The sequence below is a fragment of the Opisthocomus hoazin genome, chromosome 7 (assembly GCF_030867145.1).
Source record: "Opisthocomus hoazin isolate bOpiHoa1 chromosome 7, bOpiHoa1.hap1, whole genome shotgun sequence".
Lineage (NCBI taxonomy): Eukaryota > Metazoa > Chordata > Aves > Opisthocomiformes > Opisthocomidae > Opisthocomus > Opisthocomus hoazin.
In genome coordinates, this window is record NC_134420.1 from 20956814 (window position 1) to 20976324 (window position 19511).

Consider the following 19511-nt stretch of genomic DNA (forward strand, 5'->3'; position numbering starts at 1 on the left):
GAAAGCAGGGAGTCAGTGTTCTGCTTTGACTTTGTATTTTATAACATCTCTTAACTGTGCTCAGTTCAACGCTTTCCAGTATTTTGCATGCCTAGATCGTCTGCCCAGGAAGAAACAGTTGGGAATGAGTATCTTGATCTGTGAAGACCAAACCCGTTCCATGTTTTGGAGGGGAGCTCTGCCAGGGCTATTTGACAGAGGCTTTGCTTGTTTTCCTTGGTTTCATACCCTCATGGATTTCCTGACTTCAGATGGAGGCAGATTGCTCGCTTACTCGTCACTAAAAAATTTTTAATTTACAATTTAACCTTTGCTTTTCGTAGATTTGTGGCATATATACAACAGGACTTTACTTTCATGCTGCTGCGTGTTTCCTAAGTAAATACTGTGGCTTATTCTAAGAGTCACGTCTTAGTTAAGTTCATCTGCGGAGAAGCATCAAAGGATTGTTAAGAAAAAAAAAAATCTCTATACTCTCTCTATGTGCCTTAAGTGAATGAAAATGTCAAGATGGAAATGTGGAAACTAAGAACTCTATTTTTCTTCATGGAAACACCCAATTCACATAAATATGTGTGGGAATGGATGGCTGCATGATTACTGAGCTTTGAAATGATGAAAGATAGTTTTTCTGTGAGGATTGTGAGAGTATGCAAATATAAAGAGTAGTAGATAATGCTTTAAGGAAACTTCCTTTTTTTTAGTGAAGGGAAACGATATATGAAATTCACTTTCTATCAGTATGTCTTCTGATTAATTTATCAGCTTATACTGATAAATATATAGAGTGGCAGTGCTCCAGATTATTCAGGAGTCAGTCATTAGAATAGTGATAATTAACATTGGTAGCTTATATATCTTGTTTGCGTTTATTGAGCTGCTTACAGTATTCTTTTCCATCCAGACTGTGGCATTCTCTCTAGATTCTTATTTATCCAGAGATAAATCTTTTTTTCCTAAGCTATTTCTCTAACCTTTTTCAGCATTCATTGTCAGTCTGGTACTGTGCATCCTTAAAACAATTCCTTGCAAGTTTATGTTAGAGTTTATTTGAAGTGGAGGTTCTTAGTGATATGATTTATGATGTTCCTTTTTATATGTACTGCTCAGCAATAATGTCATCTTAACAGGTGCAAGATCAGTTGTATTTTTAATAGTATTTCATACTCATTTCTACAGTAAGCAAAGAAGCATTACTTCTTTGTAAAAGTCCCAGTGTTGTAGACTAGTGAGTTCTGATTAAACTGGGAGATGTAATTTCTTCCCTGGTGTAAAAATGCTTAAATGTCAAAGAAGAAAAAAAAAAAAAGTAGAAGTCAAGGAAAATGCATGCCATGTTATCTGGCCAATGGGGAAAAATATTTAATAATGACTTGGAAGGGAATAACTCGTGTTACTTGGAAGTATTTTAAAATAACTTTCTATTTGAAGATTTTTTTATAGATGTATTTATTTTTAAATAAAGTTTTTTTTAAATAGCTGTGAGAGTTACATCATAAGAGGTACACAAATCTGTACAACCTTCTTCTACTGTTCACAATGGGGAGTCCAGGAAACAGAAATACACGGAATCCACAAGCTGGGGAGGGACACTAGGTGGGTGTGTTTGGTCCCCAGACAGAATATCCTGACTGATCAAACCCTCCAGCACGGTACCAGCGATGCAGAAGGTACTATGTCTGGGGGAAGGGCTAGCTGCAGTGGCTGTTGGTTTTGCACGGGCTGTCCACTTACCCTGTGATTGGTCTTTGTGGCGCATACCCAAAGCGAAGCCATCTCAAGCCTGCCCCTCACATTCTTTTCTCCCAACAGATAATTGTAGGAGTTCTTCTGCTCTATTACCTTCTTGGAATCAGTGCCTTAATTGGAGCAGCAGTAATCATAGTCCTTGCACCTGTTCAGTACTTTGTAGCAACAAAACTCTCACAGGCCCAGAGAAGCACACTGGTAAGTGTCTTCAGACTCATACATGATATAAAGATTATATCTGGTAATTATGCATTGCTCTGTGTTTGGAGTTACAAAGCTAACCATGGACATTGAGCGAGAACTGATTCTCAAACATTTTGTATTGTTCAAGAATGTCAAGTTCAAGAATGATAAGCGTAAGCAGTAAAGATGCAGTTTTGGGGGTTTATATTTTTTCAGCAAGTATGTTTCCCTAAGAGCAAAAAAACTCAAGATTTTTCTAACTTGCAAACGTAAATGGTCAGTAATCTTTGACTGAAATGGCTTTGTGCCATCAGATGGTGCACAAATAAAGGAGTCATGCAGGGCAAGCTGTCCAAGGGGAAAGGAAGTAGGAATGCTGCGTCCAAGCTCAGACCCCGGATCCATCATAGACGTGGAAATCTACCAAACTGATTTATTTAAATAACCTCTGGACGGTCCTAACTCCCACAGCATGCTCCTCAACTGAGGAGCTCAGAGGTCTGCGAAGTCACAAGCTGTTCCTTGATCCCTCACTTGACTTGTCTATAATTTAAATCGCCTACATCACTGCCAAGAAAGTTGCCTTGGTTCGTTGGAATTGCCATGCCCAGCTGCCCTGAAACTTATCCCCACTGTCAGCAACTGTTGCCCTGCCAAGGAAGCCGCGTGAACCTGTAATGGAGCCAGACAGCTTGCTGAAATCTCTTCCACCACAAATCACGGGTGGTAATGGGAGTTATTTGTGCACCTTCCTGTGTGAAAAATAATGCCTTCACATCAAGAGTATGCACCGTTCTAGAGATGCAGGCAGCATTCATCCAAGCAGACAGTCAGCATCACCTAGAAATTCCTGCAGATGGGAGCAGTGTGTCTCCACTGTGCAACGCAGAGCTGTACAAAGATCCTTGAGCTAGCCTGAAAACTGGAAGGAGTGTAACTTCCAGTTATGCTTTACTGGGAGTATAACTTTACCCGTGTGTTACTGTGCCCGAGCCAGCTGGCCCCGCGCAGGGCCAAGGCTTCCTACGGGACCACAGCTTCTTGCTGGTGTGGCCTTGCTGCTTGGAAGCCTGGCGTCGTTGTTCGCATGTCGCGTTGGCTGGGCAGAGCGGTGTGCCCAGTCGTAGCTTGTCTGCGTGTTCTGATCTTCCCTGCATGTTGCCAGTGTGCTGGTTGGAAATCCAGCCAGCGTGCTGGGCAGTGGAAGTCACGAGAGGCTACCTTGCAAGTGATCAGAAAGCTGACAGAGGAGTAGAATTTTCAGTCTGAGCTATACAATTTAGGAGTGCAAACCAGCAGCCTTTTCACTTCAGGCTCTGGGGAAGCTCACCTGTGTGAAAAACAGCAAAACGCCTGAATGGACAGAGCCAGTGAAGTATACCTGGCTGGCTACAAGGGGCGGCATACAATTTTTGTATGATCCTTATGTTTAGGGGACAAGTGCTTTAACTGTACTTTTAAAGTAAATGTGTATGTAAATGTTGCAGGAGTACTCCAACGAGAGACTGAAGAAGACAAATGAGATGCTTCGAGGCATTAAGCTCCTTAAACTCTATGCTTGGGAACACATCTTTCACAGCAGCGTGGAGGAAACCAGACAAAAAGAAATGACTAGCCTCAAGTCTTTTGCCCTTTATACCTCCATATCCAGTAAGTTTCTTCATTCTAATCCCCTTCTCAGCTGAAGGGCTACTGCATTATAAGCTACTGATGAGTTTACCATTCCTCTGTTGAGATTTTTGCAGTTGCTTTGGGCTCTGATCCGTACTTTTCACTTTCCATTTAGTCAGACTTTCCATTTAATTCAGTAGAATTTTGCCTGTATGGGAAATACACCTGACAGAGAAAGTCAAGATTAATGCTTCGTAGTATTAACTTTTCTGGAGAAAAGCTTTTAAGGGACAAGTGTTTCACTGGCTGCCTTCAGCCATCAATATTCTCCTCTGTAACACAGCATTCAGGAAGAAGCCTTTGTGGATTTTTCTTTTTTTCCCCCCTGCATTTTGCACGATATAGGGTATCATAATATGTGACAGAAGTTGTTTTTGCATGGAAGCTCCATCAGATGGTACTTACACTTTCTTACTCAAAATTGTGATTTCTTATAAAAATAAGTGATTCTTAACACCATTCCTATATCCTGGAAAGGAAAAAAACCAAGAATCCTGGCAATTTCATCATTCCATATCCAGATTCTTCTGTCTCATGTTATCTTTCAAGCTGCTTTAAGACATTTATTATCCTTTTAAAAAGAACTAGGACCAACTGAACTCCGTATTTCAGGAGATCATATGCAACACCTATGTAATTGCTACTGTAATCTTCAGAAATAATTGCTAAAGTCATACTGAAGAAGGCTGTTCATATAATCTGTAAGTTATTAATGAAATGGAAACTTCTAGTGAGAAGTATTCCAATGCCACAAGGTACCTGTACAAATACCTTCTAGACTAAAGAGGAAGACTACTCCCTAGGAAAAGAACTTGCAGTCTGGTTAGTGTTGTTTGATTTCATTCGCCCAAGAGACACGCAGCTGACTTTCTTCCCTGGCAAATGATCACATAGGTAATGTACTCTGAGGGGAAGATCCTGATCCCACTGATTTTAACTGACATTAAACTGAGGTTTTCACTGACTGCTGAGAAGAGGATTTCTCTCTGGGGATCCAGAGCTCTCTGGACTGTGAAAGTAGTTTCCGTTTTGACATAAAGCCGAATTTAGCTGGAGTAGGTTGTGTGCCCTGAAACTCCGTCCTACACCTAGACCAACACAGATGGGCTCCCTTTGTCTGCAGCACTTCAGGTGGCATTACAGTCTATTTATAGGCAGGGCCACAGGTTCAGCTGTAGGACTGACGGAGCTGTGGAGGCTTATTTGATTTTAAAACCTCACAGTATCATTTGTAACAGCTAGGAAAAGACGTATTTATCCCAAGGGTACGGACTATTCTGTAAAGAAATTGTGACATAAGTAAGATCCTGTATTATTATAAACAATTCTAAATATTTACTGATGCTTTTTGGAACATTCAGTGTGTGCATTTGCATTGCTGTTTTGTGTGATGTGTGACATTTATGTGTATGTAAGAAACAGTAGATAACTTCTCAGCTGGAGTAGACCAGTGCAGCTTTTTTGTGTTGATGGTGCATATCATTTTGGTTTATAAAGGGTTCCTATAGTTTCAGCCTAGGAATTCCTTACACACTCTGTCTTAAGCAGAAATTACACTGATCTTTATGAACTTGCCCTTGAGCAGACTAAAAAGGGAACACAAATATAGGAGAACCTGCCTTTTTTCTTTCCGTAAGTATAATTAGAATGACAGGCATAATCAGCACAAAACATGTTTGCTAATATTATAGTGAATATATGGTTTCATCTTTTAAGAAAGAAAAAAAAGAATGAAGAAGGCAGGAGATGACACACATTTTATGTATTATTGATCAGGAGGAAGGCAGACACTTCCTAGAGCAGTAAGAAAGCAAAAATCAGATTTTTATGTATACTTTTTTTAATGTACAGTTTTTAATAGACTCTGGAATTCTTTTCTAAATACACTTAGCTATTAACATGAATGAAAGAATGTGTTTGGAACTACATCTGTTCATGAGGAATAGATTTGCATTGGATTACAGAAAATATACCTACAAGTTTGAAGGCAGTGTTGGCTAGACCTCAGAAAAATTCCATTTCGAGACCACATGGAAACTGGATTTCATCTGCCTCACCCCTGTACCTGGATCCAGTGTGTATGTGGAAATGTTCATGTGTACTAAAAAAGCTGTTATAGAAATTAGCTCTTCCTGTAATTTTAATGAAATGTACCCACCAGAATCAAACCTGGGTTGCAGAGTTGGTAGTGACATCCTTTGAGTTTTGGCACTGTAGTAAAGAAGATTCCTATGTAATTTTTTTCATACTGATTAGTAGGATTATCCTATGTTCAGTTTTACATGATTTCGTATACGCTATATATTCAGGAAAGACAGAGAAAAAAAGGAGTGGTTTTCCTATTTCTATGAGTTTTTGTCTAATCTGCCAGAAGCAAAGTAACTCCAGGCTTTCTCACAGGAAAGTAACGGTAGTTACTATCCTAAAATATTCAGAAATGACTGAAAACATTTTTCCCAGTTTTCAGTCTGCCTTTTTCCAGTAACAAAGTACCTTTGACCCAATCTAACTAAACCAAGAATCTTTGCTGGAAAATAAATTTATTTCAGAAAACATATTATTATTATTATTTATTATTGTTATTATTTAATTTATACAATTCTGCGTACTTGAAAAAAATAAAAATAAAAAAGAAACAACTCCCAGACTGCAGTAGCTCAATAAGCCCTTATTCGTTTGCTTGAAAGAAGCAGCTTAAAGTGAAGACCTTGGATGTGTTTGTGGTCTCACATAACAGCAAATTTCCGATCAACTTCTTGGGAGCCAGCAAGTGACCGTAGCTGTCTTAACTGCAGCGGTCTCTGTTAACCCTGCAGTATATTTAATCCATCCAGCTTCATATTTGACAGGCATGATCTCGTACTGTAGACAGCAGAAGAGCAGGATCCATCTTTGAGAAGCTTATCAGCTTTGCTAGATTCTCTGATCAGATTAATTCATATAAAAGCAAACTCACATACTGCAGCAGTCTCAAAGGCAAATTGCAAATGCAAGGATTTAGTAGAATTAAGAAGTCCATAGCTGCAGGCAGCAAGGTTCCTTTTTTCAAAGTTTCTATGCCATAACTACCTCAAGTTTGTACAAAGCGTGACAGCTGGGCGGGAAGTAGAATCATTAGGAGAAACAAGAGTCTGGACTGAAGCTGCTTTTGTATTCCAACACAGAAAAGAACATTTTCCTCAGAAAAATATTTTATTTTCCCTAGAACGAGGAGTAAACTATGAGTTTCTAGACTTTAATACATGTTCGTCTTTCAGAGGCTAAACTTTTATTTTGGAATTATATACACAAGTATACCTATATTTTCAAATGCTCCTCTCTGTCAAGCATTTAGAGCTGCATAAAATAACACTCCACTTCAGGTGAAGTATGTGGGGAGCGCTTTCACTGTCTGAGCATTGGCTATACCTGGTAGGAAAAAAGGACAGGCATAGGTCAAACAAAAAAGTGGCTAGCCTCTTTCTTTTCTATTACACGTGTACTGATCTTTCAATTCTATTTTAACTATAGATTCTATATTCTTTCTCTGTATTATTTACTTTGTGAAATGAAGTCGAGCAAAGGTCAAAATGAAAAGGTGATGATTAAATAATATCTTCCGGTTGCAACAGAGGGAACAGACGTGCAGGGTAAGACCGTAGCTCTGGTTCTGACTGAAGCTCCCAGATGGGTAACTGGTTATTATTGCATTCTTAACCCCTATTCCTGCCTGACCTAAAAGAGAATCCTACGCATAAGTGGTATTTGCTTGCTTCTCCCCATCCATCTGTTTAGTAACCTCTGAATGATATACTGTATGAGTTGCTATAGTGGGGGAATCCAGGGCACCAAGACAGACACTGGCTCATTGTTGGCATTTTAATAACTCAAGGCCGACATCAGAGCTTTACCACACTTAGGTACCATTAGAACCTGTACAGAGCTGCTGAGCACATTCACAAAGTAGCCAAGCCTGACAAAGCAGGAATAATTATGACTAAATCCTCCATAAGCTAATTCAACGATACTGTGCAGGGTTGCCAATCTTTCCTTAGCTTTTGAACTGCATTCCAAAACCTGAGGGTGCCGCAAAGCCCTGTGCCTCAGAAGCAGTGCCCCAGGAGCCGGTCACAACTTGGCGTAGGTGCCAGTGGCTCTCCCAGGAGGTCGTGCTGTGGGACAGGGCAGAGCTGGGTGCTCATGCAGCCCATGGAGCAGTCCCAGCGCCACAACCTGTGCTGCTTCTGATGGCTGTCTTTTCCTCTCGCTGTCAGATATTCCAGTCACCCGCCAGACCTAGTACCAGCTTGGCCTTTCTGCCTGTGACGAGACGGAACCCACAGTGCCCCTCGCCTGAACTGCGTGTGTGCTAATGGCAGCTCCAAACCAGCGAATGGGCCATCTTGTTCTAGGGTGCGCCGCTGGGTGCTGTCTGTGCTGGTGACGTGAAGTAAACTGTAGGCATTTTAAAACAATATACTGATGTGTGTAGATGCTTGCACATTTTTTGCTATCTTAAGCATAGAAAATACCATTGTAAACCCATGCTAGTAGTGTTTTAACATTTACCATATTTGAATGGAAATTGTTTCTAAATGTTCCTACGTGTTTTCCTTCACAGTCTTTATGAATGCAGCAATACCAATTGCAGCTGTACTTATAGTAAGTATGGACTTTTCTAAGTGGTGTTAATTACAACTGCATTTTCAAGTAGAAGTGATGTGGAAATGAGAAAGGAGAAGGACAGGATGCAAACCTGCTACGCATTTGCAATTCCTCTGGGAGAGAATGGAAAATGCCCACTTGTCGTCTGTGATCAGAAGCAGCCCGGAGTATGCAGCACTCCCCCAGACTGTTAGAAGAGTATAAATTAAGATTCTGTAAATGAAATGCTTGTGAAATATGAAGTCTTTGTGCCTTTCCTTCTTTATGACAAAACGATGATGATGGTGTCTGTCTCTTTGTAGACATTTGTGGTCCATGCTCATCTGACAAGAAAGGCTGACTTTTTCCCATCGGTGGCGTTTGCTTCCATCTCCCTGTTTCATATTCTTGTGTCTCCTTTGTTCCTGCTCTCCAGTGTGATTAGATCCACGGTCAAAGCATTAGTCAGGTGAGAACTGTAAAATCAATCTTTGCTACTACCTCTCTGATTTTTGAGATTGTGTCTATTGCTCTCTTTACAATTAAAAGTATAGAAATAGTGTGGCGATTATTGACCTGTTGTTGTTGTAAATTGCTTCCCAGCTTTTTACCTTGCATGGTTCCCTTGGCTGTAGCATGTGGGCCAAGCTCTTTGCTGATACAATTGTCACAACCAATATGTTGTGGTCCACAGCTAGTGCTTCGTTTTGTAGAACAGGTTGAGCTGTATTGGTACAGCACGCAACATATATGTGGTAACAAGAAAAGAAGTGAAAACTTACTGAAGATTTAGTTTTGTAAGTCACCCAAATGTTTCCCTCCATCAGCTATGCAGGAAGGGAAAATGGTAGTTGCAGAAGCGTATGTGTTTCAGCTTGTATCTCCTGGGCTGTGCTCAGCCTCCACTCCTGTGCCTGCGAGGTTGCCTTTTGGTGGAGAGTTAAATGAATAAACAAACAAACACACACCCCATACAAATCACCGTTAAATGTAAGAGTAAGTTAATGACTAAAGTCTACTCCAGACTGGATGAATTTTTACTTTCTTATGAACGTGTCAGTCTGAGTGTTCAAAACCTGAAATAACAGCCAGCAGAACTGCTGTTTCACAGGGGTTTTACTTTGAGTATCAATAGAATTGTGTAAAAACCTCTTAATGTTTTTCATATGCAGTGTCACTTGACCTGACTGATAGGAGAGGAAGAGAGAGTTTGGGCTTCGTGCTTTATTAGGACCTCTTTGTGACCTCCAATATAGCTGTCTTAAGAGCTTGTCTAAACTACGGGACAGATACTGGACACCAGCCCTTGCTTGACTGCCTTTGTGTCGCTTTTGAGGTGGAAAGGATACTACAGCAGGAGGCTGAGTGCCCTCGCTGTTTTGAAATTCCCTGACAGTGCAAAGTCACAGCTGTGTCCTCTCTCCTAGCAAGTGTGAAATCTGAGAGCATCAGCAGCTGGCATGAAATGTTTTGCAGCCACTGTGGTAGTCCCTACAGTCATGGCAAGTTGTCGTGCGAAGATTGCAGCCAGCAAAGTATCTGGGGGCTCACACTGGCACTGGTAATGAGCATTTATTTTGGCTTGTGTAAGGATTTCTTTGTAAATTAATTGTGTGCCCATTAATGCTGCAGGAATGATTCTAAAGCAATTAATATCAACCAAGTATTAACTGTTGCTAGCTAGGAGTTCCTCATGTGTTATTCTGTAGTAACCTTCTTGTTAGCAGGCTACTGCTCTGCCATTTGTAGTGTAGACAGGACTCCTGTGCTTCAAACTCTGCAACAAAGTTGACAGGATCGTTGTCTTCCTGGCTGTCTGTGTCCCAGTAACCCAGGTTCCAGCATTGCTGGTGCTACTCTCGATGTGCCTTCTGAGTCCACCATCCTTCAGTGCAGCGGTTTGGAAGCGTGTGCCGGATATTTTCAATCCATGAAAACACATGCTTGATTAAATAGATTGGTAAATGTGAAAAAGCAGACAGTTGGAAAGCTGTGCTTGTGCCAGCTGACTACAGCTAATGTTTACTTGGCTCTAACTGTGTCCTGCTGTTACACCTTCCTGCTAATAAGTAGCTGATCAGTAAGATCAGGTAAAGGCAACCTAACTTATAAAGTTGTACTTCAGCTTCCTTTAGGCTGAGATACTCTAGTTGGTTTTTGCAAGTGTACAAGACAGCTTCTGTATAGCGACAGAAGGAAAGAAGTGAAGCAGAAGATGATCCAGCAGTGAAACCAGCACATAAAGGATACTAAGACGGTGTTACTGGCTTTGAATCTCAAGCACTTCACAACCCTTGCTCTGTTAATATTGCCTACAGTCTCTGGTGCCAGACGCTGTTAAGGACAGTAGTCTCCACAAATAAACTTGTCTGTATCTTTAATCATTACACGTGTGCCCAATTGCAAAGCATCCTCATGGATTGTCATTGACACTATGAGAACAACTGTGTGATTGATTCCAGTGGTAAAAGAGATTTAAAGCTTCTGTTCCACATTGGGCCCCTGCAAACTTTCCAAGTTATGGGGCTAGGGTGTTTGCTGCTGAGAGGGGGAACTGTTGAAAGACTTTAGGAAGGTGAGAAATTCTGTTATCTCTTTGAAAAGTTTTTTTTAATATGTGGGGTGTTTGTGCTATTGAAAATTAAAACTGAGCAGCTAATTGATGTATTTCTTCAATGCGAGGTCTTCAAGGACAAAGGGTACAGTGTACAATTTTCCATCAGCAAAGGTCAAGTAGCACGAGTGGCATTATGTATCTTGCTGGGTTTAATATGAAACCGCTTTTTCAGTCACCTGTGCAAATAACCGTATTTTAATCAATACATCTATTCTGTGGCTTAAAAATAAGCTCCCACGTGGAGATATTGGAATACTAGTGAAACTGCAATGTCAGGGAGAGCTCTGCAGAGAATGTACTTTTTTTTATTCTTTATGAGTGTAAAATGGTGTGGCATCCTGAAATATGAGTTGCTGCCATTAACAAAAGATTTTCTCACAGCTATACTGTGTTTCCTTGGTAATTGCTACAGGAGCAGCAATTCCAGAATTAGGCACAGCATTGGGCAGAGGGCTTGCAGGGAGAAGTCTTGGCACTTAGAGTACAGACACCTTGATATGCAACCAGAGAGGAAAATCATACTGTTGAATGGCTTAACAGAGACATGGTCTGGTTTGGGTATGCATGGTCCAATGTATGTTTGCTGTCTTCTCTTCCTCCCCCTCTAGACCCTGGAACAGATACGCAGGGGATTTCTCTATCTGCTCTTTATACCTTCAGAGCAATTACTCAAATGCCAGTGTCATTTTCCTGTGGAGAATGCAGGTGCAGCTGCATACCAACTCCATATAGGTGGCATCTAAACCATCATTTGGTCCATTTAGAGACATTTAAAATGTTCTTTTTAGACATCTGGTTCACTGAACAAGAAAAAGTAAGATCATTCCTAGCCCTGTTTTCCAGAACTTTGTCAGACAGATGTAAATATCTCCAGTGACAGTGCTTCTAATTTCTTCCTTTGAGGTAATAAACCTTGCCATTAAGGAATTTTGGTCCAACATTGAGCCTGAATTAGTTATTACTCCTCTTGTCCTACCCCAGATAGTTATTCTCTCCGTTTGCAGGTGCTTAGATTGTAGTACCTGCTCTAGCTAAATTCACCCCACTGTATGTCTCAGTCCTCAGCTGCCCTTAGCAAGTGGGGAGGTTGACAGAAAAACTGTAGAACCAGTTCTCTCCTAGGGAGTCCCCGGTTGGCTTCCATCTCTACTTGCAGGACAAGTGCTAACGGTACTGGGAGTCTGCCTTGGGTAGTGCTGGAATGCCTTGGTCCAAGCACTGTTTTGGCACCAGGGGGTATCTCATGAGCTTCTTAGAGGAAACCAAATCTCCTTCTGAAGAAGAAATCCCTGGCAGTGGAATGCAAAATAAATGCTGGGGGGTTATTTTTATTTTTTAAGATTTGCATACTAAGAGATAGCCACGTATCACTATGCTGCAGTGGAATCGTTTGCCTGTTTCTCCCCAATTAGCCTAAGGCTAAATATTGAAATAATTTTTTTCAGTCCGTGTCCATAAATTTATTTTTAGGAACAGAAGGCTTTCTGGCACTTTACCATTTCAGAGACAGACAGTTAACTGATTTCCAGCTAATTGAGCCCCTTTGATGTTGAGTTCATTATTCAATCCTGTTCCTTTACAAATTTCATTTGCTGTGCCTATGAGTAGATTAGATGTACATTTTATAAAGTCAGGTACAGAGGTAAAATTGATGTCATGATCTGTTAAATGTCATAATAAATGCACACTATTTCTTACCTAATTAAATCTTAAGCAGCTTGTGAAGATTTTATGTCGCCTTCTTTGTTGCTGGTTGCCAGGATTGCTTTTAGATCTCTGTGTTGAACACTGTTCTGTTAAGGTATATTGCTTTATCATGTTACCTCGTACACTTCGTCTTTCATCATAGCTGGTTGAATTTAGCTCACGGTGTTCGGATTTCATCAGACTGCTAGCGTTCCAAAGACTGTTCAGTAGAACTAACAGTGTAACACTTCAGTAGCATAAATTACGTTAATTCTACTTCGGCACGTGGCTTCAAACCGAGCTACTGTGGTAGCTGGTCTGCATCCCACCAAATCTCTGAAAAAGTCTTTTGTGTAATCTCTCTGGTGGTATCAGAAAAGACAAGACTTCAGAAGCATCTGCACAAACCATTAAAATATCATAGGTGTTGACAGACCGCAGGGCAGGTTTTGTCAGCTTCCTTGCGGTACCTTCTCATTGCACATTTTCATATGCCTGTAACAAAATGAAACAAACTATGCAGCAGACAGTGGTTGAAGTCCGAAAAGGGATGCTCTATGATAAACATTGTAGTCAACAAAAGTTTTGTGTTCCAGATTGAGGTGTGATTCTGTTTTTTCCCTTTCAGTGTGCAGAAACTCAGTGAATTCCTGTCAAGTGAAGAAATTGGAGAAGAGCATGATAAATCTTCAGAGCTAAGAAGTGCAGATAATCACAGCAAATACCAGGCGGTGGTAAGTAATGCTGTTTAATTGCAGGTGAAGTGACTGGAGTAATTTGTACCCAGAATAATTTTTTCACTTTTCCGTTTCCTACTGATTATTTCTTGCAACTGCAAAAACTCTTTCTGATACCCTTAGTACGGGTCATAACACAGTTGCTTGTGTTCAGGACGTTTGGCTGGTACTGCCACCAATTACTGCTTATTTCTGTCTTTCTGGTTTTGCACAGCCCCTCAAAGTTGTTAACCGCAAGAGGCCTGCCAGGGAGGACTGGAACAATTACAGCTCTCACATGAGAAGACCCATTAACATCACAGAAGCAGATGATTTTTGTGTAAAGGTGATATGAAGGTCACTCTAATAACACTTACTATAGCTCACTAATAGTCACTTTTGTGTTCTGATGGCAGTTTCAAATTCAAGAACCAAGATTTGATGTGAACTGTCAGACATTTGTGCTCATGTCAGAGACTAACCTTCACCTCTCTTTTCTATGTCTTCCATTTTAAGAAATGACTACTGACCTCTGTGTTGTGATTAGCTATGCATATCTCTCTAGATTTCACTCTGCAGTTCTCGGTTTGAAGTGTGTAAGTCATTAGGTCTATTCTCATGACAAAAATTTCCAACTTAGAACATAGAACAACCCAGGTTGGAAGGAACCTCAAAAGATCATCTGGTCCAAACTTTTGTGTATGCCAGACTCTTTCTTCCATTTCCAGTGCCTGTACAGAAAAATGATATGAAGAAAATTGAAAATAATTTCTTTTAGATGTTCCTAAAATAATCTTGTCATGGATCTTTCCTTCCTCTTTTGGAATTCCTAGTAGCCTTTCAAGATGAAGTTAAAAAGTAACCCATAAAGACCTAACTTCTTTGAAGAAAAAATTAAAATTGCCCGTGCCACTTTGAAGACTGATGCTTTTGATTTGCTATGGAAATGGCCAGAAGTAATAAAAATCCTGATGGTTGTTATAGTGATGATGCTGTTTATTTAGGAAGTCTGCTATTACATTTGCATTTCCGGCACAAGAGAATGACTAATTCACTTTCATGGGACTAAGTAGGACAACTGGTAGTGTTTTCAGGGTTTTTTTTAGAGGCTGTCATCTGACATGCTGCTTTGGTGCAGGATCATTCTTGAATATACTTCCAGGAAAATAAGAGGAATATTTGAGAGAGGGTTTTGGAAGGGCAGTGTTGGATCAAAAGCCAGCTTGGAGTGACAGCGAAGGAGTTTGTCACAAAGGAGAGGTTAGAGCAGTAGCCTCTGTGAGGACAGGATTTATAAGGTCTTGAACGGAAAGCCAGGACCAGCTATAATCTTTGGCTCCATCTGCTGACATCGTTGTCACTGGCGGCACCTGGGTGAGGGAACTTCTGCTGTTACTAAGTGCTCTCCCTCTGCAGCTCATTGCCCATGCAGGGCATTTTTGGAGAGAGGATCCTCTGGCTGCCTTTGGTAATCTAGAGGGAGGAACACTGTTTTGCTCATTTTTTCAGGTTGTTTCCAGATGAGAGCATCACTTTTTTTCTCCAGAGTAGGATAAAAGTCCACTCTTGTGAGATCAAAAAATGTTGTACCTTGCATTGCTGAAAGGCTTTGAAGGCTTCAGTGGCTCTGAAAAAGTGAGAGAAGAGGGTCCTGTATAAATACAGGCCTTTTAAAGCTGTCTCCTGTTTCCTATTTTTCACAGTATCCATGGAAATATCCTCCATTTGAAGTCCTGAACAGGCTTTGTTTCTTGCTTTTAATCTTTTTCAGTGAAAAGATTTCTGTATCTAGCAAAACCTAGGTTATCTGAGAATCATATCAGAAATACAAAGGGAAATACTGTAATAGGCAGCAACATCTGATTTCTGTGGAAAGTTCTGCAAATCTGCTGGTAATTTGGACCGTCTAATTGCTGTGTATGCTCCAGTGTGTCTAGAGTGACATTCATTGCTCTGCAGATAGCAAGCCACGACGCTGTATATAACTTAATCGTCAGAATCAATTCCCTTATTTCGTGTGCCCACCTTACAAACAACAAAACAAAAGGAAACCTAAACAGCAATTTCTTCTTCCTCAGGAATTTTCCGTAATTTTCTAATTGCTGTGCTTGTTTGAGTTCTGAGATTCTTGCACATCAGAATACAGGCCTTTACAAAATCAGTCACTTGAAGATCTGTTTGCTGCACTGAGCAAAGGCTAACTCTGTTCCTATGCTCAGGGTAGTGAAAAGAGAAGTGTCTCTGATCTTCAAAAAAGAAGTCAGCTCTAAAGCTGGTTTTCTGTTTCTTATTTCTCTCCATCTTGGCATAGATCACAAATGGATTTTTCACTTGGACACCTGAAGGTCCTCCAGCGTTGTCCAACATTGATATTCGAATCCCTCAAGGTACTAAATGACATCAGATATACAGAATAAGATGTTTTTCCATGGGCATTTGGTAAATCAAAAGCTTATATATACCTTCCTCTCTCACAGGTCAGCTAACAATGATTGTAGGACAGGTTGGCTGCGGTAAGTCATCTCTCTTGCTAGCCATACTTGGTGAGATGCAGAAGATCTCTGGGAACATTTTCTGGAGCAGGTAGTGCTATTTAAAAATTCAAGCTTGAGTTGAGTAGTAATGCAGAAAAAAGCCAGAATCTATCCTGGGAACCTGTTTGCTTAGTCATGGGTTTTGTAGGTCAAGATCAAAACCTTACCCTAAGTGGTAGGGGAGCACATCAGAAAGAACCCCTAGCCAGGGCCAAACAAGGTGTCTGTTGCATTAACAGGAATAGATAACCGTGCTTGGACATTCTGCACTTCAGCAACATAACCTGAGTGAAATTGTAACTAATTTGGAATCAGAATTAATTAGCCTGAAGTGCTGTGCTGCTACAGAATGGCATTTGCACTTTCAGGCCTGAGGTCATGTCTTTGAATGGAACTAAAAGAGTTACTGGCTCCCTAGGAGTAGTCCCTGGCTGTGCTTTTAGATGTGTGCTCCATCCCAGCACCTGAGAAACCAAAGAGTTTTTTATAAGTGGCAGTGACCTTGGGGTGCTCCCCCCGTGCATCCTGCCTGATTTGACAAGACGGAGATAGCCGTGTCCTTCCCTTCTTTCCCAGGGGGACGCAGCAGCTGCGCTCTGACAGCCAATTACAGATTATACTTGTGTCTAACTGTTGTACTGGCCGTGAAGGGAGGAAGAAAAACGCTACTGAACTCTGACAGCTGTACTGTTAGGGCTTGGTGTCTTGGCCCTCCAACTAACTGGCAGATGGTACAATATATTACAACTCCTGTGCGTGGTTTCTGGTAAATCACTGTCATCTCCAGAACACTGTCTGATCAATGTGTGTCAACATTTTTGGCTTGTTTATTTCACAGTACTAGACTTCCTAGCCGTACAGGCTACACTTTGCCTTTTGGGATACAATTATTTGTAGATGAAGCTTGACAAATTGTAGAAGAACTTGGAGAAACAATTCATTTTATTTCCATGTGATTGGGAATGAAGGAACAACAGTGCAACTGTAAGTCAAATCCACACGCTCTGATGGACAGAGCGTCATTGTTACCTGGTGGGTTCTGCACTGATTCTGTGAAATAATTCACACAATTTCCTTGAGTGTTTGTAGATAGATATTATTTATATCCATCCAGCCTTCATGTGTAAGCCAGACACAATACGCAGAATTTCACATGCTTTAATAGTAATAGTACAAGGAAGGTTGGTTCTCTGTTTTATAGGTGGGGAAAATGAAACATAGGAAGGTGACCCTTTCAGCTGGTGGGGGAGACAAGAACAGAAGCCAAAGTTCGAGAATGTGGTGATCTATCCATTAAAACATACTTCCCTAAGCAGAAAATCAGTATGGTGAGGAACCATACAGAATCACTGCAGCCTCATTAGGTGAACTAATTTCATTTCAGTAAGGCCGTAATTTTTTACAGATGACATAACATGATTAAGAAGTGTAATTTGAATGTCTGATGCTAAACTAAAACAGATGACATGATGGTTCCGATCAGACTGTGTTTTTAAATAGCACTTGTTTAGAAGTATGTACTTCACAACAGTGTAAAGGTCAGAACTGGTTTTAATGTCTTCTATACGTGCCAGAGTATCACAAGGTAAAATTCAGTTGTTATCACATTTGCTTTGCTATCTGTCAGATACGTATAAAGGGGCTTGTGGCTGAAACAATCTTAGCACTGTAAGTGCTGGCTGCACTGGGACAGATTATGTTTTGTCTCATCTTTCAGAGCTGCTACCATGTGCGCTGGTCTATTCAGAATGATAGATGCAGTCCGTGTCGGCTGCACACCTGTGTTGCAGAACTATCAGATGAAAGCTCCCTTAATTTGATAAGAAAATACTAATGCCTGACCAGGTACATGCAACATTATCCCAGGTTCACAGAGAGTAGTCTTATCAAGTAATCACCAGAGCTTGTAGCCTTAGCTCAGACGATAAAGTGCGTCACCAAAATCAGTAAGATCCTTGTTACATCTTGCTCTTTGGGATGACATGAATGCTTGGCTTCAGTCACTCATTCATCTTACTGTATAGTCCTGAATTATTTCATTCCAAATTTCCTTCCCCTTCCCTTCCTCCAAGGTCACAGCTATGAAGATGAAGGATACATACATCCTGCTGACATGTCACTCAGTGCTCAGGAAATCTGGATTCTATTCCTGGCCCTTCCCTTAGTCTAATGGATAACCTTGCACAAGTCATTTCCCTCCTCTGTGCCTCCATGCTGCATTGATAAAACAGGATAAACTCCATATTATCTTTATTTTCTTTCTATTAAAATTATTTGTTTCAAAACCTTGAAAACTAATGTAATTTATTCCAGGGCTAGGAATCAGCGGATCAGAAGTGAGCACTGGCTCATTGGTGACTTTATTTTGTTGTTTGTATTACAGTGTGTGCCTGGAAGATCCAGCTCAGATTATTGCCCCTTGTCCAAAGCAGGCTGAGAGCATGTCAGCATAAATATTTTATAATGTGGTTAGAGATTAACAAAACCAGAGAAATCATTGTTTACAGCCTGAACAGATGGTAAATAGTATTGATTTGACTGGTTATTGAGTAAATAATTACAGTGGATGCCATGCTAATTTCTTCTGGGCAGTATCTCACTTTAAATAGCCCCAGCTCAAGTCCAGGGAGCAGTCTATAGTATAAGTCTCTTTGGAGTAAATAATATCAGAAAATTGGCCTAAATGAGAAATAGCTCGCGCAAACAAAATTGTGTGATTTGTTTCTAAACAGGACATACATACTCTCATGTGAATCTGGAGTCTTTATAATGTGAAGGAAGTGCTAGATTTTTTAAGGTTATTAACAGTAGACTTTCTTCTACTTGATGTGGAGCTGATTGTTGTATCAAATGATGCCTAAAAAGTACATTGATTTTTATAAACATGTGTTCCCGGGAGTTTTCAGAAACATTCAGGTGCTTAATGATTTTAATTTAAATTGGAAATAGAGATTTAAAGACTTGAAAATCTCAGAAGTGCATATTTGTGTTTTTAGACATTGCTATGCCTTGAAAAATTCGATCTAGATCTCATTATCAAACATACATTACTTTGACATTTCAACACTGGGAGAAGATAAATGCATCCTGAATTGCCAGGAGTACGTAGGAAAAGGGGGAAAGGAGGGATAAAGCGAAGTCAAAGTGCCAAAAAGTGGGTTGAAACTGCTGACCTAAAACTCCAAATGGAGAGCTACTTTTTCCAGCTACAGAACAGAACCACAGATCAGGGAACTGATCTACCGATACCTGCATATGGCGCGTATGTGGCTGTATGGCACAAGAACACGGTTAACGGGGGAAGATGGGACGTTGCTGCGCACTGCTGCACCCCGTGTTACTCTGAGCATCGTTCGTGCCCTGTGAGCATCGCGCTTTGCCCTGGCTTCTGAGCAGCAACTGCAGCAAAGCTGCACACCTGCAGTAAGCGCAGGTAGATTGTGCTAGCCACCAGGGACCCTGGCTGGTCGTTGCTTCTTCAGCTACGCTGGTGGATTCCATGAGCTGCACAGCTCTCTGCCTGTCTCCCAGGCTGCTGTAGGAGTAGAAGAGCGCCATGGAGAGGGAGTCACTGTCATGCACAAGTACTACCTGTCACAGGTTATTAAGGTGTTCCCTGGTAGAATGGACGCCTGGCTGCCTTCAGGGTGGTCCATGTTTGTTCAGGTTCCTTGTGCTGTGCATGGAACGGCTGGAACAGGTATTCCCTATTTCAGCCCCTTGATAGTTTCT

At 40.9% G+C, this 19511-nt stretch overlaps 1 protein-coding gene across 1 annotated transcript in view; it reads left to right on the forward strand.

Moving 5' to 3' along the window:
* Positions 1-19511, forward strand: part of ABCC8 (ATP binding cassette subfamily C member 8) — an 81814-nt gene that overhangs the window by 27276 nt on the left and 35027 nt on the right. Inside the window, exons 9-16 of the mRNA XM_075425083.1 lie at positions 1813-1947; positions 3420-3582; positions 8204-8244; positions 8550-8695; positions 13158-13263; positions 13481-13591; positions 15557-15632; positions 15723-15828. Of these exons, the coding sequence (XP_075281198.1) occupies positions 1813-1947; positions 3420-3582; positions 8204-8244; positions 8550-8695; positions 13158-13263; positions 13481-13591; positions 15557-15632; positions 15723-15828 (884 nt within the window). The remainder of the gene's footprint in view (positions 1-1812; positions 1948-3419; positions 3583-8203; positions 8245-8549; positions 8696-13157; positions 13264-13480; positions 13592-15556; positions 15633-15722; positions 15829-19511) is intronic.